Genomic DNA, 14,805 nt, shown 5'->3' with positions numbered 1-14,805 from the left:
TGGCCAATGGTCTGGCATGACGGGAGTTCATCTGGGTAGACCATGGATTCCCCATCCCTGCTTAAAGGGATCTTGAATTGTGAGCATGAGACAAGAAGATGAGTTGTGCCTTCTGACTTGCGAAGGGTTTATTCTCCTGTTGTGTTTCTACTGTACAGGACAGTCTCCTGCAACCTGGTGTTGAACAACTTCATCCCTGACCCTTAGGCAGACTGGTTGGGGATGATGGAGTCCCAACGATGTCAAAAGGACACCAGGTTCAGGGAAGGCTATTATAGAAGAACTCTCACTGCCATTTCTCCAGTTTTCAATTGGGGATACTGAAAACTACCATATTCCCGTCCCCGCCCACCCGAAAGGCAGCAATAAGTATTTTTAGCTTGTACAGTTGTACCTCGGCTCCCGAACACCTTGGGAGTCGAACGTTCAGGCTCCCGAACGATGGAAAATTGTGAGTGTTCCGGTTTGCGAACTTTCTTTTGGAAGCAGAACATCCGATGGGGCTTCCGATTGGCTGCAGGAGGTTCCTGCAGCCAATCAGAAGCCGTGCTTTGGGTTTCTGAACGTTTTGGAAGTTGAATGGACTTCTAGAACCGATTCGTCAACTTCCGAGGTACGACTGTACTTGTATTGTCAAAAGAAGAACACTGAAAGGTTGAGTGAAAAGTTTTTCGAGTTCTTTGCGCCTTGATCAAAAGGCCCAGGTGCCTGGGATCTGCCCCAGTTCTAGTCAAATAAAAATTAATTAAAAGGCAAATGTTCAAAGGAAGACAAAAATGTAACACATATTCGTAACTTAGAAATCAGGCTAGTTTGATTTGAACGAACACACACACACACACACACACCCCCCTCTTCTGAGAATTTTAACACAGCAGCTTTTTCTCTCTCTTTTATTTAATAGCTCCTTCATCTTGTAAAAGACCAAACACATGTAAAGACAAATAAGCTTCGGCAGCTCCCTCCTATGTTGAACACACTCTCTGATCCCAGCAGTTTGGGTTTATAGTAACAAGTCTGCCTGGGGAAGCTGCTCCTCTTTCGCAAGCCATCTTATGACCGCCTGAGCTTCTGGCAGTCTAAATCCCAATCCCTTTACCCTCTGAGAGAGCAAATCAAACCTGTTCAACTTCTCGGGGCTGACGCTTTCACAACACCCTTGCACACAACTGCTTGCTGCTGCAGCTGCTTCTAAAGCTGGCAAATTCCTAGGACAGATCGACTTTGTCCTATAAGTTTCTAGGGGCGATAAAACTGTGAGGGGACCAGACAATGAGCCTCTGACAAGAACGAAAAACTAGACCGGGAGCCTGGGAGAACATGGCGCAACCACAAATAGCTAAGCACTAGGGTGGTTCTTTGGTAAGGAAGTGCTAGTGGTGGAGATGAATGAGACTCTTGATTAGCGAATGTTAGAATGATGTTGGATAAAAAGAAGTTAAGTGGTTACCAGCTGTAATGATTAAGATAATTGGGGGGGGGCAGAGAAAGAAAGGTGTAAAATTAAGTGAAAATTAAGGGTGAGGATTTGCTGAATGAATATTTTGAATTGGAATACAAAAAGGGGAGGTATGAGGAGGGCCGAGAAATAAGTTAAAAGAAAATAAGTGAATGAAATTATATGTGTTTTATTTTTGTATTTTTGTTTTTTGCTTTTTTTGTATACCCTCTGAAAAGTTAATATTTTTTTTTTTTTAAAGAGATGAATGAGACTCTTGAAAGCAATACAAAACAAGAGATTTACACAGGAAAGGAGCAGAGCGTTCATCTTCCCTTGCAGCAGAAACTTTACTCCTCAGGGATGTTTCACAGAGCAAGGGGTAGCCTTGGTGGTAGGTTGGTGGGTGATGGGTTTGGGGACTCCTGGCTAAGTCAGGAGGGCACAGCATTGACTACCCCATCTTGAGGAGTGTGAGGCAGTCAAGCTGGAAAAACAAGTGAAATCAACAACCTAGACTTGCCCCACACCAAAGTCAGTGATTCAATCAGTAATGGGGGGGGGGCTTAGTAAAAGAGAAATATACCCTCCACGCTAAGTCATACCTTGGCCCCCAAATGCCTTGGTACTCAGATGTTATGGCCCCCGAATGCCGCAAACCCGAAAGTGAAGGTTCTGGTTTGCGAACATTCTTTGGAACCCGAACGTCCGACGGGGCTTCTGATTGGCTGCAGGAGCTTCCTGCAGCCAATCGGAAGCCGCGCTTTGGTTTCTGAACATTTTGGAAGTCAAACGGACTTCTGGAATGGAGTCCATTTGGCTTCCAAGGCACAACTGTCCTTGAGTGAGGTTGGAAAGCTTGCTCTATTTTTAAAAAGGATGGAAAAATAATACAGTGGTGCCCCGCAAGACGAATGCCTTGCAAGACGAATTTCCCTATGGGCTTGCTTCGCAAGACGAAACGTCTTGCGAGTTCTTGCGAGTTTGTTTCCTTTTTCTTAAAGCCGCTAAGCTGTTAATAGCCGCTAATAGCCGTGCTTCGCAAGACGAAAAAACCGCAAGACGAAGAGACTCGCGGAATGGATTAATTTCGTCTTGCGAGGCACCACTGTACTTCCTGCACAGACTGTTGTTTGCTTGTCTCACTGGGCATTGTTCCAGAAAGACACATTAGTCTTATTAAAAAAAAAAAAAGCTTTAAAACAGATACTCATCACTCAAGTCATTTTCAAATGTTTCCAAACTTTCACAAGAAGAGCTTTTTGCATATTGCCAAGTTTGGATGTTAAAAATGCTGGATCCACAACCGTTCTGTTGAAGAGCACGGGATTTCTATGCCTAAAGTCACACGTTCAACCTCTGGCGCCTCCACTTTAAAGAAACCCAGGTCAGAGGGTCTGTATTTCATAACTCAGAAAGCGGTTACCAGTCAGGTCCAACGATAACTGGACTAGATGGGTCAGTGGTGTGATTCAGTGTCACACATACAGCAACCGGTCTGTTTGGTTGCTAACATTAGAACCTAGTGTATGGTCAGTGGCAACAAAATCTTTCTTGGGTTCTGCTGGCTGTTTAAACCTGGATACCTGCCAGAATTCAATTTTATTGGCCAGACTAGGTCAGCAGGCAATTTTGCACACTTTCCATTAATGGGTTTTAAGAGTTCAGACCTACTCCTCCCCACATTCTTCACTGCACACGAGCACGGAAGAGATGTCAAAACATACCCTTTGTTTGTTGTAGTGCTTGAACATTCGTATGCAGTGCTCGATGATGAACAGGAGGTAAATTCCGCCCAGGGCCACCAGCCCTTTCAGCACAGCATCATACTCTTCTAGGAAGCCCTGGACCGCTCCTCCGTTGCCGTGGGAATGGCCATGGAGATGCTGGTGCTCGTGCTGGTGCTCGTGGTTCTCGTGGCTGTGGTTGTGCGCCCCTTGAGACTAAGGGCGGGGAAGAGAAAGACATGCGGTGAGCACCCTCCAAAGTAAAAAGCCAGGTCTACAAGATGCGCCGTGTTGCCCTTTGCAAGCAGAAAAGAAACGTCAGGCTTCTCTTTCCATCTCGCACACAGAGCGCTCTGCTCTAGATCAGCCTGAGGAAGGGCCACCAGTCAGCGGGAGAGGGTCCCAGGTCCATTCCCAGGAATCTCCAGGTCGGGTAAGGGAAGATTTCCCTGCCTGTAGTCAATACTGAGCTAGATGGACCAATGGTTTGACTCTGCATAAGGCAGGTTCCTGGGTGGCGCTGTGGGTTAAACCACAGAGCCTAGGACTTGCCGATCAGAAGGTCGGCGGTTCGAATCCCCGCAACGGGGTGAGCTCCCGTTGCTCGGTCCCTGCTCCTGCCAACCTAGCAGTTCGAAAGCACGTCAAAGTGCAAGGAGATGAATAGGTACCGCTCCGGCGGGAAGGTAAACGGCGTTTCCGTGCGCTGCTCTGGTTTGCCAGAAGCGGCTTAGTCATGCTGGCCACATGACCCGGAAGCTGTACGCCGGCTCCCTCGGCCAATAAAGCGAGATGAGCACTGCAACCCCAGAGTTGGCTACGACTGGACCTAATGGTCGGGTCCCTTTACCTTTAAGGCAGGTTCCTATTTCCCTGTTTCCAGCCTCCCCCAACCAGAAGCTGTTGGACTACATTTCCCAGAATCCCTGACCACTGGCAATGCTGGCTGGGGCATCAAGCAGGCAGTGGGAAAGGCTGACCTACTATTCATTTCTTTTTGGAAAGCCGCCATCAGCAGACAAGTTAGCGGAGGCAACACAAGTTAAATGTGTGGATGCTTTTGCAAGTGCTTAAGGAGCTTTTGATGGAAAGGGAAGACACACAAGAAGTGCAAGGGATGGGTTAGAACTCACATGTGGCAACAGATGAAGCAGCGCGTCTCCACTCATTGTTCCTACAGCAAGAGCAACCAGGAAGGTGAGGAGAAATTTGAAGCACCCTTGGTTAATGATAGGAATCAAGATCACACCTAGCAAGGACAGCAGGCTAATGACTGTGATAGAAATGATGCCACAAATCCAGGCTGTGGAAGTGGAGAAGGGAGAAAAAACAGGGGGAAAAAATCAGGAAGCTTTTAAAGACATCAAAAGAACATTAAAAGTAATTGGTTACTGTTCAAAGGAAGGAAACTCTCTCTTAAGCAAAATGTGCCTACTATAAACTGAGATCTGAAATGCAAACCATCACGATGCATTTTCACCATCTGCACGACAGGATTTTGTTGTTGCCGTTATTATTTTTTAATCCGTATGATTTTGGATACACGCACCGTAGAAGTAATCTCCGGGGTCAAACTGCAATCTTGTTATAATACTTAGTGCAAATTTAACTCTACCCGAAAAGCTTCATTAGGGTAAATCCTAGAGTAAATGGGATACAGAACGCCAGGTTTCGCCGCCTACTTCAAACCCAGTGAAGACTGAAAATTCTGGGCACAGAACTGACGCCACCTTGAATAGGGAACGCCTTATGGTGCAGCAAATGGCTGCATCCATTGCCTCCATCTGTCACAATTCCTCCCAGCATTTTTCTCATTTTACCACAACAAACCCTCTCTGTCCCAACAACAGCATGTGAGCCTTTCCTTGAGGACAAGCAACCCTTCTAGAATTTAAAATCTATAGCCGTAATTATCACAAGGCATGAACTAATTTGAAAGCTCCTATTGCATGCTAGCTTCCCAGAACTCCCACTCACCCTGAAAACGGTGATGTGCATTTTATGAAGCTGACTGAAAAATGACGCTTAAAACAGACCTTCAGAGGTAGCCAACCTTGTGTAAGCAAGGTCTTTCCCTTCCCCTCCTTGCACCCTCTCACACCAACCTCTCCAGAAACCAGGGGTTGCTACAGATCATTGTGTACTCGATGTCTCACATGGCTACTGTGGATGAGAGAAAATATGTGGGATATTGTGCTTGTAGCACTTCAAGGTTCCCTGTCCCCTTGATTTCAAGCAATCACATACAGTGGTACCTCAGGTTAAGTACTTAATTCGTTCTGGAGGTCCGTTCTTAACCTGAAACTGTTCTTAACCTGAAGCACCACTTTAGCTAATGGGGCCTGCCGCTGCCACCACGCGATTTCTGTTCTCATCCTGAAGCAAAGTTCTTAACCAAAGGTACTATTTCTGGGTTAGCGGAGTCTGTAACCTGAAGCGTATGTAACCTGAAGCGTATGTAACCCGAGGTACCACTGTATTCTACTGTGGCCCTGTATTGCCCCCGGTATTGCCAATCCTCTGAAGAGTCTTTTTTGGCAGTACAGGGGGCGGAGGAGAATGGTTTGAGCTTTAGCTTTGGACACAACCAACACACTGCAGAATGGAATGGAAGCTGGAAGTGGGCGCAGGTAAATCCCTCCTACAACCAAACACAAAATCCCTCGTGACAAGCTATCCGCATGTCAGAGAATTGCACACCCTGATGGAATATTCAGTTTTACATGTTGCAGGGGAAAGGGGGGGGGGAGAGACCCGATATGGCAGCGCTGCTTCTCCTGACAGCATCTAGCTCAACGTTGAATTATGCGACACTTTCCAACATCAGCTAGTGATAGAAAAGTAATGGAATCAACAAGAGCCATGCATCTAGGCCAGGGTTTCCCAAACTTGGGTCTCCAGCTGTTTTGGGACTACAGACCCCATCATCCTTAACTAGCAGGACCTGAGGTCAGGGATGATGGGAATTGCAGTCCCAAAACAATTGGAGACCCAAGTTTGTGAGCGAGGTCATCCTGGATGCAAGGAGGAGAGGCAACATCATAAAAGCGGAACAGGCGGGGGAGAAAAGAGGCATAAGAGTGCTTATAACTTTTGGGAAGGAACCCTCAGCCTCATATAGGAAACAATGGGGAGGGAAAAGCCAAGCTGAAGGCTGGCTTGGAGCATCCAGGATTCGGGCCCCAAACATTGGCAAATGAATAGCTGGCGCCCTCAGCTTAAGTGAATCCCCTGAGGTCTGTTCTGCAGTTGTTAAGAAGGGCGTTTGGTTCAATAAGGGTGCCATTAAGAGGGGCATTTAAATATATCTTTCATACAGCATCTTTGAATAGAAGCATCTTATGCCCAGAAAGCTTATAGGAGGGATGTTAGGCCAAACACACAGGCTGGGAAAGAGACAGAAGCTGCCAACGGAAGGGAGAAAATGGGTCACGATTCACTGTGGGCAACAGAAAAGGGTAGGAGAAGTGTGAAGAGGGTGAAGGAGGCAGGAGTCTGAGGAACACTGGGGTGTGTGTGGCAGAGCGAAGAAGCAAAGAGAACCAAGGGAAGAGCAGACAAGGGAGGAAGAGGGGCAAAGGAGGAAGTTGGCATCAAAGAAAACACTGTGTCAAGCAAAGCTAGGCCAGAACAAGACAGGGGTGTTGGGAGGACTTCACCCTTCTGCCCATAGCTACAAGCCATCTTAATGGCTTGGCTTCATTTCCACATTCAGAGTTACCTTGCTAGGGTAAGTATTCATAAATAAAGATGCACCACTAGCCGAGTGCCAGCAATTATTTCATTTGTTAGCAATTAAAATAAATAAATAGAAAGCAACTCAAGAACAGTTAAGCGTTTTTAGCCGGAGACTGCGATGGAGGTATGACGGTCATCTTTCAATTATCTCAAGGGCTGTCACACGGAAGATGGCGCAAGCTTGTTTTCGCCCTGCTTAGGAGGGCAGGACTCAAACCAGTGGCTTCAAGTTACAAGGAGATTCCAACTAAACATCAGGAAGAACTTTCTGACAGGAAGAGCTGTTCGACAGTGGAAACATCTCCTTGGGGAGGCTGTGGGCTCTCCTTCATTAGAGGATAATAATAATAATAATAATAATAATAATAATAATAATAATAATAATAATAATAATAATAATAATAATTTATTATTTATACCCCGCCCATCCGGCTGGGCCCACCCAGCCACTCTGGGCGGCTTCCAACAAAGTATTAAAATACAGTGGTCTGTTAAACATTAAAAGCTTCCCTAAACAGTGATGGACTATATGGAATTGGCAGAAATGACTGGCAAAATCCGAGACCAGGGAGAAGAAATGGTGGAGGAAGATTGGAAGAAATTTAAAGACTATCTGCAGAAATACTGCAAAATTAATGAATGTTAAAATGATGTTGGACTGAAAAGAAGTGGTTTTGGTAATAAGGTTAATAAGAATAGGTAAATATAGATAGCTATACGGATGAAAATGTATAGTTATAATAGGTTAAGTATAGAGCAAAGTCAAATGAAAGAGGGTAAGGATTTGCTGAAAAGACTTGGAAAACGGGAATACAAAAGGGGAGGTGTGAGGAGGTCAAGGAAATAAGCAAATGAGATCAAAGATGCTGAAAAATGGATTTACCTTTTTTTAAAGTATCTTTTTTTTCTTCTTTTTCCTATTTCCTTTTTTTCCTTCTTTCTAGGTTGCCTTTTTGTCAACTTTCTTGTTAGCTTGTGTTTGTTAGCTTGTGTTTGTTTTTTCTTTATGTGTAATTTTTTGTATAATCTCAATAAATATTTTTTTAAAAATAAAATAAAATAAAAGCTTCCCTAAACAGGGCTGCCTTCAGATGTCTTCTAAAAGTCTGGTAGTTATTTTTCTCTTTGACAGCTGGTGGAAGGGCATTCCACAGGGCGGGCGCCACTACCAAGAAGGCCCTCTGCCTGGTTCCCTGTAACTTGGCTTCTCACAGTGAGGGAACCGCCAGGAGGCCCTCGGCGCTGGACCTCAGTATCTGGGCAGAACGATGGGTTAGATGGCCATCTGTCATTGATGCTTTAACTGAGATTCCTGTATTGCAGGGGGTTGGACTAGATGACCCTTGGGGTCCCTCCCAACTCTACAATTCTATGATTCTGTATGACAGATCATTTTGCAAATGCAGGATTGTGCTTGAAACTCACAAGTGGCAAAATAGATCGCTTCCAGACATCTCCTCAGGACTGCAACATACTGGAGTAATTTTTATTTGGGCTCTCAACAAAACAAAAAACACCAAAATGTCTGCCGCTAATTTTGCAAAATTAGGTCACTTAAAGCATGGACGGTCTTCAAGATTACTTATTCATCGGTTCCCTCCCTCATTATCTAGGCAGAAAATCCCTCTTTTAAAATGAAGCACTCATCTGTGGAAACTTTCTAATTAACTGGGTTCTAAGGCGTATGCACGATGACAGGGGTTTCTTTTGGTGTGTCTGGGGTGGTGGTGGGGAGATTGGTTTACACACAGTTTCAACATTTTAATTGGCAGAAAATGCTTAGCAGTCTTTTCAGGAACTCTCCGGGCAATTAAACGAGGGTCAACTCTGGCTAAAACACGTCTACCCTGAGAAACAAATGATTTGCTACCATATCCAGCGTATACGGTATTTGCCGAATCTTTGAACAAAGTTAATGAGATAGTAGCTGTGCCACTAAAGGAGAGTTATACACAACAAGTTAACCTTTCTTAATGATGCCACAGCCATTAAAATTAATTACCGGCAGTGCATTATTTCTGACAATTATTAACATACATCAGAACATACTTAATTTGTGCTTTATTTCTAAGCGAATAAGTGCAAAATGCCTAATCAATAGCCACCATTAGCAAGAGCATTCTTTTCAAAATAAGGGCAATTCCTTTCAAGTGATTCTAAGATTACAGCGATTGCACTAGGCTCCAGAAACAGAATGTAGTTGGCAGTTCTGCTATGTATAATGGTGCACAGAGGCTTGAAAATAAAATGCTTGTATCTTTAAAAAATGAAAATAAAATGCTTGTATCTTTAAAAAATTCAAAGTATGTGCCACAGTGGTCTACCTGCCAACCTTCAAGCATTCTTCATGCATGGAGATGGGATTCTATCAGGAAATCTTTCCCTGTTCACACCTTTTACTTCCACCTTTCCGAGTCACTGGAAAATGCCAGTCTTGTCCCTGTGTACACGGACAAGCCCCAAAATTCTGCCTAGAGGTATACCTGGTCGACACGGCCATACTTGACTGGAGGGATCCACCATCCATGTCAACCCGCCCCCGATTCCAGTGTTAAAAAGCAGGGGACGATTCCACTGTGAAAATGGCAGCTATTGCCCATCATTATCCTTGATTTTGCAAGGTTTAAGATTACTGTGGGATAGCTCAGTTGGTACAGCATGAGACCCTTCATCTCAGGGCCACGGGTTCGAGCCTCAGGTTGGGTGCATTGCAGGGGGTTGGACTAGATCAGGGTTTCCCAAACTTGGGTCTCCAGCTGTTTTTAGACTACAGTTCCCATCATTCCTGACCACTGGGTCCTGCTAGCTAGGGATGATGGGAGTTGTAGTCCAACAACAGCTGGAAACTCTGGACTAGATCCTTGCGGTCCCTTCCAACTCTACGATTCTATTTAGGGAGAGCAGATTACCCACAGAGCAACCCTAGCCATCTCTACCTGAATTCAATGCGGTTTAATCCAGGTAAGTGGGGCTAGGCTAACATCCTTGGCGAGCAAACCACTGTGTTTGTTTATGCTCCGTATTTGTTTTCTCTCTCATATCTCCATCGCTACTCTTAATGAATCGTCCCAATTTGGGACTTGAGATCTGACTCTTTGACAACTCCCTTGTCTGCAGGCCAGACTGTGTTTTCATGCTACACCAGAGCTGGGAAACTTGATGCCTTCCAGATCTTGAAGGATTACAACTACCATTGTTCCTGACAGGTGGCCATGCTGGCTGTTGGGTCTGCTGGGAGTCCAATTTTTTTTTTTAGAGGGCTGAATCTTCCCCAGACATGCGCTACACACTTTGCTCAAGAAGAGTAAGGGGGTGGGGGGCAGGGGGCAGAGGGAAACAGGTTCAAGTTACTCCACTCGGACATTAGCTGATACTAACCTGCCGCTCTTGAGACTTCCTCTTGCTCAGAAGCTAGGGCGAACGGAGAGGAGATGTTAAGTATGCAAGCTGCTGTGCTGTCTTTGCCTTCAAGCTATTCGGGCCTCTCTCTCCACAAACTGGCTCCACCCTATTCTAATTCAGCAGACTTCCTGATTTCAGAACACCAAGTTACTGCTTGAAAGAAGCCTGCAAAAGCTTGTATTCTAGTCCAATGGACAGGTTTGGTAAAAAAAATGTTTTAGAAAGCACTAAGAAGACCTCAATTATAGGGTACTACCCTGAGCTTATGAGCCTATACGAAATGCATGTAGGAAAACAAAACATGCCAATTCTGGGCAACTTTAGGTGCTCTATTCTTAAAATGTTAGTCATGTTCAGGCATCTGTTTGAATTTTGGCATAGGGGCAGGAGTATCCATGCAATGTAACACCACCTGAGTGTGTTAGGGCCCACCTGACTTTCCCATGCTGAACAAGTTAGATCTGCAGGGTGCTTTTACTTGTGTTCACTTCAACGCCAGCAGAAACCTTCAGACAGTAAGTAACCCTGAAAAAGCAGGGTTCCCCCATCATGTGGAGCATTCTATTTGCATTGAAGGTAATATCAACAAACAAAAAAACACCCTGTCAGAGCCGATGCCCATGAAGACAACAGGGGCCTGAGCTGCGTGGACAGCCCCTGCCCCCATCCCATTTAAGCACCACCGATTTAGGTGAACACCTAAGCACAGCTATTGTGCATGGGTTCCTCGTCTGGAAGTCCTACTTATGGAATCATCACCCAGCTACAGGTAGCTACCCAGCTACAGTCTATGCTGGAGCAGAAAATTGTCACCCTGAAGAGGTCAATGCAAACAGCTGTGACTATGTCCAAAGAGCTATTTTCTGAAGGCCGTTAGCTCACTTTGTTCTGTAGAGGGAAGCAAAAGCTGCCAACTCAGATAAACCTGAGTAATTGCCACAACTGAGAGCTGGTACCCACCAGGTCAGATCGTGCCCAAGGTATCTTTTTGGGGGAGTTGCCTTTGATTAGTCGCTGATGGTATGTGAGGCGTTCTGATAGGGTCTCTCTTTTTCACTTATTGAAGAAGAACAGGACATTTTAATGCCACCATCATCAGAGAGATGTCTGAGGAGGGGATATATTGATTGAAAATGTGTTGTATTGTAACTATTGAATATATATATATATATATATATATACACACACACACACACACACACACACACACAGAGTGGTGCCTCGCAAGACGAAAATAATCCGTTCTGTGATTCTCTTTGTCTAGCGGTTTTTTCGTCTTGCGAAGCAAGCCCCTTGATGGATTAGCGCTATTAGCGGCTTTTAGCGGTTTATCAGCTTATCGGATCAGCTGATAAGCGGCTTAGCGGCTTAGAAAAAGGGGGGGAGGAAAAAAACCCCGCAGGAACTCGCAAGACATTTTCGTCTTGCGAAGCAAGCCCATAGGAGATTCATTTTGTGAAGCACCTCCAAAACGGAAAACTCTTTCGTCTAGCGAGTTTTCCGTCTTGCGAGGCATTCGTCTTGCGGGGCACCACTGTATATATATATGTGTGTGTGTGTGTGTGTTCTACGAGAGCTGGTACCCACAAAATTGTTACTCTGTAATGTGCAGCACAGGCAGACCCACACCATAAATTTGAAGCACATCCAACATGTTTAAAGCCCATTACATTCATCAAAGAATCCTGGGAACTGTAGTTGGCCACCCCCTCAGAGAGCTACAGCTCCCAGCACCTTAACAAACTACAGTTCGCAGGATTCCCCGGGGAAAATCATGTGTTTCAAATGTGAGCCAAATGTGCTTTAAACATGCATTGTGGATCTGTATTTTAAAGGTGGCAACTGCCTCTCTGTGGGAAGTGATTCAAGCGTGGCGGGCGAATAGATCAGAGGATTTTGTCTGCACAAAACAAAACTGCCTTGCGATGGCGTGGAAGAAATCTTCCAATCTGCGTGGCAAAGACACAGCGGAACAAACAGCCGTCTGTCTGGAAGCAGATGCATCAGGGGACCCTTTTAAAATAGAAGAGTTTCATGTGCAATGGTCCTCGGACCAAGGATTTAAAAAAAAACAATACAGTGGTACCTCAGGTTAAGTACTTAATTTGTTCCGGAGGTCCGTACTTAACCTGAAACTGTTCTTAACATGAAGCACCACTTTAGCTAATGGGGCCTCCTGCGCCGCCGGAGCACAATTTCTGTTCTCATCCTGAAGCAAAGTTCTTAACCTAAAGCACTATTTCTGGGTTAGCAGAGTCTTTAACATGAAGCGTATGCAATCTGAAGTACCACTGTACTGTCTAATAGATGGCTGAAGGCGCATGGGCTGGTCGCCTGCAGCAGGGAATGCTCTGTGTGAACAAATGTCAACAAAAACTGTGAAGTCCTGGGGCGCACAGGATTCCGGCCTGAATCTATTATCACGAAGTACTGCAAACCTGAAGCCTGTGCGGCCCAATAGGCTAGGATGCTATCCTTCTCTCAGGAAAGGTGTGTCTTTCCTCTACTCAAAGCAGAGAAGTTCAATGGATGCAAGAAATGGAGGCTTCAGCAGAAGCCCTGAAGTGGAGGAAACAGTAATTCTACGGAACTCATATGCCTGTTCAGAGACAGGTGTGAAAGAGGTGGCTTCTAGTATTTTAAATGGCCTGACTTGACCTTAGAAGAACGGTGAAACAAAGCTGTCACAATGTGTGTTACTAACTAAAGGGTCTGCATCAGATCTTTACTTAACAACACGAAACATCATTAACAAGGCTGAAATAGTAAAGCAAAAACGCAAGTTCTCCCCATTTCTCTGACACGAATCTTATCACGAATCTCCTCACCCGATGCGCCGGTTTTCTCCATGTTCCCAAGCGATGCATTTCTTCCTTTATTCAAGTCTTCAATCACCAGATCTTCATAATGTTTAATACAAAGTCTCCTGTCAATCTGATACAGCAATGCTGGGCACAGGTATGTAAACAAGCTGGGGGAAATGGGAGAGGTGGGATGAAGGCCGTAATGCGCTAGCAGCTGAGTGAAGTTTAAACACTGCAAAAAAGGAAAGTCGGGAAGAAGGCAATTATTTACACTGGTCAGGATAGTTCCCATTTGGAAGCAAGGGGGTTGTACAAAACACAAAAGAGTTAAAGGAGAACACGCTCCAAAAAGGTGCAAAAGAAAATGGAGAATTTGGCACAATGGTAGGAGCGAGAAGGGGGAAAGCCGTATTAAGAAAGGCATACAGTTTATTGAAGAACATTAACAGTAGAGGAGCAAAGCAGACAGAGAGAAAAGAGAGAGCGGAGGGACCTCCCCATCAGCTCAGCTGACAAATAAGCAACTTTTTGTTCCTCCTCTTTTTAAAAACTCTTTCCATTCTAGCTGGATCTGTACCTAAGAGCTAAATCCCCAGTTTGCTTTCTTCTCCTTCCTCCCAATCCCTCTTCCTTTTGGATTATGTGTGTAAAGGCTGACCACACACCATACACTCAAAGCACATTTAAGCATCATTAGCTCTCCTGAAGAATCAGGGTTAACTGTAGTTTGCTAAGGGTTCTGGGAACTGCAACTCTGTAGAGGGGGTAAAACTACAGTTCCCATAACTGTTTGGGAGAAGCCATGTACTTTAAATGCGTGGGGTGCACACAACCTTAAATTGTTGAGACCGAGGGCATAAACTGTATTACTATCATAGATATGGGAGCTGGAGAGTGGGGTAAATGTGTCAATTAATTAAATGAGTACCCATTACTTTATTTACTTGTGCCTGGTGTTTCTCAGTTAATCTGTTGAAAATTTTAAAGATTAAACTGGAAATTATGTGGACACAGCGTTTCTTGAAATCCTCCCAGAGGAGCAGGAATATAGTTTGGGTCTACCGAAGATGAAATACTAATTATTACAGCTGGAAAAAGACACAGGAAAAACCTGGTCCGATGGTGGAAGAAAAGTTTCTGCAACCTGGGAATTTGAAGCCATGGGTTTTTAGCCTTCTGTATTTTATCTGGGTTGTTTTAATTAGTGTAAGCCACTTTGCATCCCAGTTTGGGGAAAAGACGGAGAATATAAACAAATGATAATGGCAATAATGATGTCTTTACAAACCTGGTTTTCAAACCTGTGGATCATTGTAGCTGGACTGTGTTCACACACTAACAACACATCCTGTAGAATTCTATCGGTTATATCATATCTGCACCATCAGAATGAATTTCGGGAACCAAAATGTTTTTTCTGTGCAGACCAAGTAGGAGCAGTGAGCAATGTTATAGTCAATTGCTTCAGCTTGTCTTCACTTACCCCACCCCACTGCCCTGCTCATGGTTGTGAAGAACACCCCTACGTTGTGAATGGTCCGTGTCACCATTAAGGGGAAAAAGGCAGGAATAGGCCAATATATGTGTGGATTGTCCCTGGATCAAGTGACTTTTCTTCTCAAAGCTCTTAACCTAGCTCAAGGTTGTCATCTGAACTAGCCAGATGTTTTAACTGACAATCAATCGGTCAGTCCAT

At 44.8% G+C, this 14,805-nt stretch overlaps 1 protein-coding gene across 4 annotated transcripts in view; it reads right to left on the bottom strand.

Moving 5' to 3' along the window:
• The window catches only part of SLC39A10 (solute carrier family 39 member 10), a 57,776-nt gene that overhangs the window by 12,602 nt on the left and 30,369 nt on the right, over positions 1–14,805 (bottom strand). For 3 of the 4 annotated variants that reach the window (XM_081213030.1, XM_081213029.1, XM_081213031.1), the window contains exons 3-6: positions 13,134–13,341; positions 10,282–10,314; positions 4,299–4,468; positions 3,166–3,381 (exon numbers count right to left, since the gene is read on the bottom strand). In XM_081213030.1, the coding sequence (XP_081069156.1) occupies positions 3,166–3,381; positions 4,299–4,468; positions 10,282–10,314; positions 13,134–13,341 (627 nt within the window). The remainder of the gene's footprint in view (positions 1–3,165; positions 3,382–4,298; positions 4,469–10,281; positions 10,315–13,133; positions 13,342–14,805) is intronic. The other variant, XM_081213032.1, reaches the window with a different exon arrangement.

The sequence above is a fragment of the Podarcis bocagei genome, assembly GCF_964188305.1.
Source record: "Podarcis bocagei genome assembly, chromosome: 1".
Taxonomy (NCBI): Eukaryota; Metazoa; Chordata; class Lepidosauria; order Squamata; family Lacertidae; genus Podarcis; species Podarcis bocagei.
The sequence above is the reverse complement of the archived record's forward strand: the minus strand, read 5'-3'. Positions and strand labels throughout refer to the sequence as shown.